The sequence below is a fragment of the Pristis pectinata genome, chromosome 3, assembly GCF_009764475.1.
Source record: "Pristis pectinata isolate sPriPec2 chromosome 3, sPriPec2.1.pri, whole genome shotgun sequence".
NCBI lineage: Eukaryota > Metazoa > Chordata > Chondrichthyes > Rhinopristiformes > Pristidae > Pristis > Pristis pectinata.
The window spans coordinates 88,609,450-88,620,727 of NC_067407.1; the positions used below are offsets into that span (position 1 = coordinate 88,609,450).

Below are 11,278 nucleotides of genomic sequence, written 5' to 3' on the forward strand. Positions count from 1 at the left end.
CTTTTTAAATCACTCTGTGTTTTCACCCTTGCCTCTCTCAGAAACCTCCTCCATTTATACATTCCCTCGAGATCTCTGCACTCCTCCATTTCTGACTATTTGTTCCTTCCTGACTTTAATTACTTTACTGATGATGGCCATACCTTAGCTCTAAAATTTCCTCCCTACACTTCTCCCCTCACCACCTCTTTCCTCCTGTAAGGCACTCCTCTGTGACCAAGCTTTTGGTCATCTGTCCTAATATCTGTCCTCATGTAGTTCAGTGTCAGTGATTTTTAGGAAGCACAGTTACATAACACCTTGACACCGTTCACTACATTGAATTGCTTAAAAATTGAAACTTTTTGTTGCCTTGGTGATCCATTCTGGAAGTCATTTATAGAAGTATTTGGCTAAGTTCATAATTGTCTGTCTGTGCATATTCAATACTGGTCTACGTTGGGTAATTTGTAATTTTAGATATATCCAGGGTTTTTAATGAATACTGTAAACCTTCCTAATTGTCGTTATTGTTCATTAATTTGCATTTCTTAGAGGGATTGTTTCCTTAGAGGGAAATTTTTCATGATGAGAGGGGGGAATCAATGACGAATGAAATCAGGTCCGTGATGAATTACATGATTGTGGAGGTGAAGTTGTGTGATCAAAGAAGTGGGATGGGCCAGAGTCAAACTTACAGGCAGTGGGTTTATCAGCAGGATGAGTGTATTGAAGATTGAAGGGAAGAGGTTGAAGAGAGAAAGTAGAGTGAGCACTTGAATAGAGAATGGGAAGATGACTGGGTATCATTCCCATAACATGGCAAACCATTCCAGACCATTCACATGATAATGCCTGACCTCATCCATTCTGACCAGAAGTCAAGGGCCTGTCCTGGGACACAACAGCAGCTGTAGAGATACTGGATTTGTAGAAATCACTGAGTTTCTCATGTTTACTCTCTGGTGTGAAGGTGCAAAAGGGAGAACTGGGGAAGCAAACTACAAAACTAATTCCGGGAAATGTGTTTTCCATCAGTGGTCGAGGAACTCCAAGCTGACAAACAAATAGGGGAGCTGAAACTTTTGGGAAGAAAAGAGCTTAAACTTCAGCTGTGCAAGAAAAACAGCAGCAATTTCAACAAGCTGGAAAAAGAGGTAAGTTCAATATGAGAACTCAAACAGTGCATATGGGTCAAACGGAGGAATGTGAAGGCAAAAGCAGAAAAAGAACCAATGAGTAAAATATCTCACTTAAGTAAATCCAGGGCAATGATACTATTTTCCATTCATATTTCTTTTAGTTAATTATTGCAGGGCTATGGACCAAAATCTGGAAAATGGGATTAGTCAAGATAACTCATTCTCAGTCAGCATGGACAAGGCGGGCCAATATCCTTGCGGCGAGATTTGCTAGGGTGGTTCGGGAGGGTTTAAATTAGTTTGTGAGGGGGAAGGGAACCGGAGGAGTAGGTCAGAGGAAGAAGGGGATGGGGAAAAGTTAGATCAAACAGGTAGAGAGGCTTTGGGGAAGGAGAAGCAGAGTACAGGCTGTAAAAGTAGTAAGGTAGATGGACTGAAGTGTGTTTACTTAAATGCAAGAAGTGTCAGGAATAAGGGGGATGAACTGAGGGCTTGGATAAGTATGGGGGACTATGATATCGTGGCTATTACTGAGACGTGGCTGACGTCAGGACAAGAGTGGATATTGAATATTCCTGGTTTTCGGTGTTTTAAGAGGGATAGGGAAGGGGGGAGAAGAGGAGGAGGGGTGGCGATACTGGTCAGGGACACTGTTATGGCTGTGGATAAGATGGATGTTGTAGAAGGATCATCTCTAGAGTCCGTATGGGTGGAATTAAGGAACAAGAAAGGAGCAGTTACTCTACTAGGAGTATTCTATAGGCCCCCCAGTAGCAGTAGAGATATAGAGGAGCAGATTGGCAGGCAGTGTTTGGAGAGAAGCAAAAATGACAGGGTTGTTATAATGGGAGACTTCAACTTCCCAAATATAGACTGGAACCTGCTTAGTGCCAAAGGTTTAAATGGGACGGAATTTGTTAAATGTGTCCAAGAGGGATTCCTGATGCAGTATGTTGACAGGCCGACTAGAGGGAATGCCATGTTAGATCTAGTTTTAGGAAATGAACCGGGACAGGTGAAGGATCCATTGGTGGGTGAGCATTTGGGGGACAGTGACCATTGCTCCATTACCTTTAAAATTGTCATGGACAGGGACAGGTGCAGAGAGGACAAGAGGATTTTTAATTGGGGAAGGGCGAACTATGAGGCTATAAGGAGAGAACTTGGGAGTGTAAATTGGGATGTCCTTTTTGAAGGAAAATGTACCATGGGGATGTGGTCGATGTTCAGGGATCTTATGCAGGATGTTAGGGATAAATATGTCCAGGTGAGGCAGAGAAGGAATGGCAGGGTGAAGGAACCGTGGGTGACGAGAGAGGTGGAACGACTTGTTAGGGAGAAGAAGGTAGCGTACATGAGGTATAAGCAGCAAGGTTCAGACAGGGCCTGTAAGGAATATAGGGTAGCGAGGAAGGAACTTAAGAAAGGGCTGAGGAGAGCTAGAAGGGGACATGAAAAGGTGTTGGCTAGTAGGGTTAAGGAAAATCCCAAGGCCTTTTTCAAGTACGTGAAGGGTAGGAGGATGGCTAGGGTGAAGGTAGGTCGGATTAAAGACAAAGGTGGGAGAATGTGCCTGGAGGCGGCGGAAGTGGGAGAAGTTCTCAATGAGTACTTCTCTTCGGTATTCACCGAGGAGAGGGGTCTTGATGACACGGAAGGGAGTGCTGGTAAGGGTAATGTTCTCGAGGTTGTAGATATCAAGAGAGAGGATGTGTTGAAGTTGTTAAATAATATTAAGACAGATAAATCTCCGGTGCCTGATGGGATTTTCCCCAGGCTGCTTCGAGAGGCTAGGGAGGAGATTGTTGAACCGCTGGTAAGGATCTTTGAGTCCTCGTTGTCTACGGGGATGGTGCCAGAGGATTGGAGGGTTACGAATGTTGTCCCCTTATTCAAAAAAGGTAATAGGGATAGTCCAGGGAATTATAGACTGGTGAGTCTCACGTCTGTGGTGGGTAAGCTGTTAGAAAGGATTCTAAGGGATAGGATTTATGAACACCTAGAGAATCATGGACTGATTAGGGACAGCCAGCATGGCTTTGTGAAGGGAAGATCTTGCCTCACAAGCCTGACAGAGTTCTTTGAGGAGGTGACTAGGAAGATTGATGAGGGTAGTGCGGTGGATGTGGTCTACATGGATTTTAGCAAGGCATTTGATAAGGTTCCTCATGGTAGGCTTCTTCAGAAGGTCAGAGGCCAAGGGATCCAGGGAAGCTTGACTGTGTGGATTAGGAATTGGCTTGCCTGTAGAAAGCAGAGGGTTGTGGTGGAAGGAGTGCCCTTGGATTGGAGGGCAGTGACTAGTGGTGTCCCGCAGGGATCAGTTCTGGGACCTCTACTTTTTGTGATATTTATAGATGACTTAGATGAGGGGGTGGAAGGCTGGGTTAGTAAGTTTGTGGACGACACTAAGATCGGCGGTGTTGTGGATAGTGTGGAGGGCTGTCGGAGCTTACAGAGGGATATTGATAGGATGCAGAGCTGGGCTGACAAGTGGCAGATGGAGTTCAATCCGGAGAAGTGTGAGGTGGTACACTTTGGAAGGACAAACTCCAGGGCAGAGTACAGGGTAAACGGCAAGGTACTTGGCAGTGTGGAGGAGCAGAGGGATCTGGGGGTTCATATTCACAGTTCATTGAAAGTTGCCTCACAGGTGGAAAGAGCAGTTAAGAAGGCCAATAGGATGTCGGCTTTCATAAGTCGCGGGATTGAGTTTAAGAGCCGCGAAGTGATGATGCAGCTTTACAAAACTCTAGTTAGGCCACACTTGGAGTACTGTGTTCAGTTCTGGTCGCCTCATTATAGGAAGGATGTGGAGGCGTTGGAGAGGGTGCAGAGGAGATCTACCAGGATGCTGCCTGGATTAGAGCGTATTGAATATGAGGAGAGGCTTAAGGTACTAGGGCTTTATTCACTGGAAAGGAGGAGGATGAGAGGAGACATGATAGAGGTATATAAAATATTGAGAGGAATAGATAGAGTAGACAGTCAGCGCCTCCTGCCAAGGGCACCAATGCTCAGGACGAGGGGGCATGGCTTTAAGGTTATGGGTGGGAGGTTCATGGGAGATGTCAGGGGGAGATTTTTCACCCAGAGATTGGTTGGTGCATGGAATGCACTGCCTGGGGTGGTGGAGGCAGATACATTGGACAGGTTCAAGAGCTTGTTGGATAGGCATATGGAGGAATGTGAGATAGAGGGATATGCGGAAGGAAACGGTTAGGTAGTGTGAGGGTGGTTTGATGGACGGCACAACATGGTGGGCCGAAGGGCCTGTTTTGTGCTGTATGGTTCTATGATTCTATGAATGGTCTCTTTTTACACTGTAAATTATGATTGGATGACTGAATAACAAAATCCTATTCCCAGAAAGCAGTTTAGTTATTGATGTGGAAGGCCTTGAAGCCAGATTTGAATTTGAAGCAGCCAAGAATTAGGCTCTTCACGTTTTAATATCTGCAGATTATAATCAGTGTGGATGAGGTCAGGAATTATTCATGTAGCTAGTATGGAATGGTTTGTCATGCTATGGGAATAATACCTGGCGATTAATATAATGCAAGGGCTCCCTGGGTTATGAATAACCTGACTTATGGAAACCTGACTTCACACAGATTCTTCCACACATTTTTAAAACATTTTTCTGGCTAGTAGTAATAATAATAAGAAGAATAAAATGTTTAATGGTATTCATCAACGAATGGATACAGCAGATATTCCACTAGTTTAATTATGGGCAGTGTTAGGGTGATTATTCAATGAAATGAAAGGATTATAGCAGGTGTATGCAGAGCTATATGATATGGTTACTATAGAAAACAGATGTTACTGACTAACAGAGAAATCAACTCATGGGCATTTCTCAGGAACGGAACCTCTTACGTAACCCAGGGATTGCCTGTACTTGTGTCACTCTGCAGTAACTATTGTCCTTCTACCTTCATTTCTATCTTGCTTTCACATGAAGGAAATAAGACATTCAACCCTTTTGTGGAAATACAAGAAGATCAGATATTATCCATTGCAAAAGCTCCAAGTACAGAAACAACTGGGGAACTGAAACTTTTCGGGAAGAATTGAAGTTCTTGTTTTCCTGCACAGCTGCACTTTAAGCTTTTTACTTTCTCAGAGTTCCAATACCCTGAGTTGTTTGTCTGCTTGGATCTTTTGCTGTGGGTAATGTGCAATTTTGCTGTCTTTATCATGAAAGGATTTTCTCCTTCATTTGAGAGCTCAAACAAGACGGAGGTGAAACAAGCATTTCCTGATATGCTACTAAGTACAGCTGAAGGAAGATAGTTACTGCAGAGTGGGACTAAATTTTTTTTTATTAACTATCAGATATATTTCCTACAACATGACAAAACATTCTAGATTGCATATCTGATATCTCCCAAACTCATCTGTCATTCTGCAGACCACCCAATAACCCAGCTTTAAAATTGCTCTGAGCTGTTAATGGACTATTAATGGAACATTAGATCATATGTTCCCTCTTTTTAAATCTGTTTTTCACTTGTAAACATTCCTTAAGTCGATGTCTTACCTCAGTCGATGTAAACAAATTTCCTTATTAAAATCAGGAAGAGTAAGGAATACCAGACAACTGCTGCAACTGTTAGTAACTTTTCTCTGAATTCACTCAAGGGGTGTGTTGGCTTCTGGAGAAGGTTGTTTGCAAACCTAAGGTATCATAGTGTGCACTATGTCAATGCAAAAGAGTGGCAACATGGGAAAATAAATACTGAAAAACCATTCACTTCAATAGGATCAAAGAGTAAAAGAACTAGGTAATTAAAAACGCCTTGTTTGCTTTGAAAGCAAATGATAGTGTTGATCTTGGAGAAGGCTACTGAATGAGTAAACAGTCCCAAACATTGACCTCCCATTTGTTGTGCTTAGGTTCAGTTGGTGACTTGTGTAAGCAAATGCCTCTATGTGAATGTTTAATGCATTCACATTAATTCCTTTTGGGCACTTGCTTTAATTGTAGGTTTTAACTCGTGGACATAGTAAGCATTCATTCAATGATAATTTGGTTTTTAAACAGTGTCCATACAATTATAATGGCAATATGTCCTAATGTTCAAACTGATTCTATACAATGTGTAACTGCGTCAATATTCATTGGTACTGCACCCATATATTTTTTCATTCAGGATGTGGGCTTCACAGGCTGAGCCAGCATTTAATTGCCCATTCCTAATTGCCCTTGGGAAGGTGGTTGTGAGCTGCCTGCTTGAATCGCTACAGTCCTTGAGGTGTGGGTATAACCACAATGCTGTTAGAAAGTGAGTTCCAGGCTTTTGACCCAGCAACGGTAAAGGAACGGCGATTTATTTCCAAGTCAGGATAGTGTGTGGGTTGGAGGGCAACTTCCAGGCGGTGGTGTTCTGATGCTTTTGCTGCTGTTGTCCCTCTAAAATTCTGAATAAGAACTCAAACAATTCACCTCCTCTTAATCTTGCGTCTTCCAGGGACTACAAACCGTGTTTGCCTAATCTCTCCTCATCGTCTAATCCTTTTAATAATTTAGGGTCTCCAAGCTTTGACACTGGCAACCTACGCCCAAGCTGTCTGGTTTTAGCTGAGTCTCCTTCTTAGGTAGTGTGTATTCTATGGCTTTGTTTGATGATAAAAGCAGAAAATGCTGTAAATACCCATGGGTCAGGTCTCATAGATGGGAAGAGAAACAGAATCAACGTTTCAGGTTGAAGAACCTTTGTTAGAACATATTCCCAGAGACGCACTTGATCTTCTGAGTATTTCCACCATTTTCTGTTTTTATTTTAAATTTCCAGCATTTGTAGTTTTTTTTATTTTTATTTAATTGGTTCCAGGATGGTGTAAAACATTTGTCTGAACATGAGAGAACTTTAAGAAAGAAAACACCAACCATAATTTCTAACCCAATGCAGTTGGAGGTCCAAAAGAAAAGTAAGATGAAAACAACATAGATAATGATGGAATATGCTGTGGGATACAGTGTAGAAAGTAATGTAAAATGAGAAAGACTTAAATCTAAAGGTTTCAAGGTAATGTTATTTTATAAAGAAAAGATAACAAATTGATTTCTTCCTGCAGAAAGTTTACTTTGTACATATTTCCACAATTATTCTTTTCTAACTATGTAATTTAAGATTTCTCTGCTGCACAGGAATTTCAGTGACCTTGACTGCAAGTCAGTTCTCTCAGATTTTTTTCTGCTGCATTAAACATTTAGGTTTGGATTTTATGAAACAGCTTAACCAATGGATGCATGGTGAGTTTCCTACCAAATACACACTCACACACATAATCTGATGCAGGAGCTTTCAGAAGGTTCAGCTTTTAGAAAAGAATTCCCCAGGATTCCAAGGTTCTCATGGTAGGGGTATAAAACCAAGAGGGTGTAGGCTTAAGGTGTGAGGAAGGAGTTTTAAAGGGAATTTGAGAGGAATGTTTTTTGCAGAGAGTGGTTGACATCTGGAGCTCACTGCCAGAGGAGGTGGTGAAGTCGGACAAATCACTATGTTTAAGAAACATATAGACAAGCACTTGAATTGGCAAGGAATAGAAGGATACAGACCTAATGCGGGCAAATGATTAGTGGAGACGGGGCAAAAAAGTTGGCATGGATGTAGTGGGTCAAAGGACTCATTTCTGTGCTATACAAAGCAAAGACTCTATCACTAAGTTTAAGTCATAGACATTACTCAATCCCCCACAATCTTACTCCTGTGGGACCTCTGCTGAGCGGAGGAGACATATTATAAGAAGGACAGCTGGTGGGTGGTTTGCAGAGAACTAGCAATCAAATTTGGAAGCTGTTTCTCTCCATTAATGGCAAGAGCAAGACAATAAGGTTGGGAGGAGATGCAACTACCTCCATTTAGTTCACCTTAGTTCTGTATAAGCATGAAAATGAGATCTATACACTTCTTTAAATGTGCTCATTATTCCAGTTTGTGCACCATAATGTCAATTTATTGCATTGCACATAATTGTGCAGTCTCAAGTTGCAAAAACTCAGAAGCTGTCATATAAACGTTTTTTTAAAAAGACATCTTTTCCTTCATAGTGAAGCAAAATTTTGGGTAAAAGATAGCATGCAACCTTGGTCATGGTTTCAGAAAGGGAACACAAGTCCCAGTTTCTCTTGGCAGGAGGAATGGGTGTGGAGGAGGTACCAAATGCAGCTGAGGCACCTGGAAGGGCAATTCCTGCCAAATGTACACAGGGATCTTGTTCATGTTTTGTGACTCTGTTCCCTGTCAGTTGGATTGTCACCGTGCTGAGCAGCACGCAGTCTCCAAGACATTGACATGATAAAGCAATTGGTGTTATAAATGGACCAGTGTTGTTACTTTGTCCAAGGTTATCAGATTAAACTAAGCACTTTCCATGGATGATGGACCTTTAGATCAAGTCTGCATCTGTATCACATCCTTTGAAGTTCATGCAGAAGCAGGAGCTCTCCCTGTTTAGTGGAAGTTTACCAAAAGATCAAGAAAAGTTAAGAGGATTGCTGAGTGTCTTAATCACTGAATGGAAGATTTAAGAACGTAAGAAACAGAACCAGTAGGCTGTTCCTGCCTGTTCCACCATTCAATGATATCATTGCTGATCTTTTACTACAGTGCCACTTTCCCGAAGTAATCCCGCATCCCTTGATTCCCAAAACAATTTTTTTAAAAATCTATTGATCATTGAGAAACAGAAAGATGAACCCCACTAGCCTCCTGAGGTAGTATAACCAGCCAGTTACCTGAGAACCCAAGCCCTTCTCAATGATTTGAGGTTCTCTGGTAGAATTGGAAAGGTTGCCATGGAGAGCACTGGAGATATACAACTGTGAGGAAATTAGGGTTTTATTAGGCTGGAAGGGACGACGTAGATTCAGGATGAAAGCAATCCCAGTGATGCTTTGGGTGAAAGAACGGAGCAGATCTTGGGATTGACCATATAGCAAGCCCCATACCTGAAGACTTGGCTTTTGGTGGCAGCTGGGAAGGTTGGTGGAGTTGAGGCTGGATGTACCAGTACCATCTAGACAGGTGAAGAAGGATAGCTGGGGTTTAGGTGACAATTGGCTGGAGAACGTTATGCATCTCTGAAGCGTCAAAGTCAGATACACAGTTGTAATTAGTCACAATAGCCTAGGGATAGTTGGAAGTGATAGTGACAGAGCTGGGAGTCACTGAGCTTGCTATGAGGCCAAGGATGGAACTTAGAGGTAAACTAGAAATAACCAGGGGGACAGGAAGAACAGCCATTTAAGGCACTGGCATAGAAATGTGTCTATGTCTGTGATCTCTAGCAGCAAACAGGCACTTTCCTGATGTTTGTTTCTGTTGAAGATAATGGTACCATATGTTGTGCATTGAGGGTGGATGGAAGTAAGATGGCTGCCTATACTATGGTGCCTTTTAATGCCAGCAATCAAAGGTAAACTTCAATCCCTAACAGTGTTTACCAACCAGAAAGAGGACCAGGAGGAACCTATCCACAGGGGTGACCTGCAGAGGGAAAATAATCAAATCAGGACTTCAAATATTAAGTTATGTTTTTAATATAGGACAATGTATGATGTCAAAGAGCCAGTCTCTTCACAAAAACTGGTTGGGAAACATCTTTCTTGTTGTTTGCAAATGATCAGTGCAAGATATAAATCAAATCAAACTCTAACTATACTGTGAAATTCCTCCAACTTCCAAACAAAGAACAAAACTTGGAGACAGTCTATGAAAGCAGTACCTCTTTAATGTCCGATTTCTATCAAAATTGAATTTTTAAATTAATCTGGAATTTTAGATTGTGACCAGGAAGGTGGGGGGAGGGAAAGGATTCTGCTCCAGTAGTGGTCTCACTTTGTAGAGAGCTTAACCATTATTCTTTGCATTTATCTGGACGATAAAGATCAGGGGAAAATGTAACAGTCCCTTCTGTATTTTGACTGCTCAGCTTTTAACACTTTGAATGTTGAATCTGGCTATTTGCCCATGATGTGATTCTAACATGCTCAAAATCAAATTGAGGAGATTGAACAATAAATTTCTCAGGTGGGCTCATGAGAAATTACCTTCTCATCAATAGTAACTTCAAATTAAACCAAAAGCCTGCAACTGAGTTGCTGTTTTTGGATGGAGCAAAAGATTACATATTGAACTCGTGAGGCCTGACTACCACATATGGTGAAAGTTGCTTCTTGTCTCCAATAGATGGCACGTTCATGCAAATGCACCAAAGTCAGAGGGTAAATATTTATCCTAAAGCTCACCACCAATTAGGGATGAGCAATAAGTGTTGGTCTTGGCAGCAATAACCAGATGCCTTATTATTTAAATTTAATTGTACATTTACTGGAAGTCAATTAATGCCAACGATTACATGGACTGGGTATATGGGAAGCTATTTAGACTTGGTCATTTTGAATGTTTTTAGTATTTAACAACCTCTGTATTTTTAACTGATGGAACAGGCAGAGTCACATGTGAAAAATGAGTCTTGCCATCCTGACCTAGCACCAGAGCCTGGTGTCGCTCCAACTTCACCTCAAGGCTATCTGCAGATTGGACACCAAAGCTGTCAGAAGGAACTGAGAAATGAAGAAAATGAGGCAAGTGAATTAAAGCAGCGTGTGAACCTCAGTCTGGCTCATTGTCAGGTATTGGTTTTTGTAATAAACCTGGCTGCTGAAACTCCTCAACCATCAAATGCAGCTGGAATTCTGTTTGAATTTCCGACCTTCAGTGAAAAAGAAACGGAAGCTGAATCAAATGAATTGTAATTGTCTACACCTCACAGGCTTTTCTCATGCAGTGCATTAAACATCTCATAGTCATTGAGTCATAGAGTTGTACAGCATCGAAACCAGTTCTTCAGCCCTCTGCATCTATGCCGGCCATCATGCCTATCTACATTAATCCCCCTTGCCTGCATTAATTCCATATCCCTCCATGCCCTGCTCATTCAAGTAAGATAAGATAAGATATCTTTATTAGTCACATGTACATCGAAACACACAGCGAAATGCATCTTTTTGCATAGAGTGTTCTGGGAGCAGCCCACAAGTGTAGCCACACTTCTGGCACCAACATAGCATGCCCACAACTTCCTAACCCCTACATCTTTGGAATGTGGCAGGAAACCGGAGCCACCAGAGGAAACCCACGCAG

At 41.9% G+C, this 11,278-nt stretch overlaps 1 protein-coding gene across 1 annotated transcript in view; it reads left to right on the forward strand.

The window, feature by feature from the left end:
* Window positions 1-10,890, forward strand: part of LOC127567987 (uncharacterized) — a 50,802-nt gene extending 39,912 nt beyond the window's left edge. The window contains exons 11-12 of the mRNA XM_052011230.1: window positions 1,018-1,136; window positions 10,582-10,890. Of these exons, the coding sequence (XP_051867190.1) occupies window positions 1,018-1,136; window positions 10,582-10,890 (428 nt within the window). The remainder of the gene's footprint in view (window positions 1-1,017; window positions 1,137-10,581) is intronic.
* Window positions 10,891-11,278: the final 388 nt, after the last annotated feature.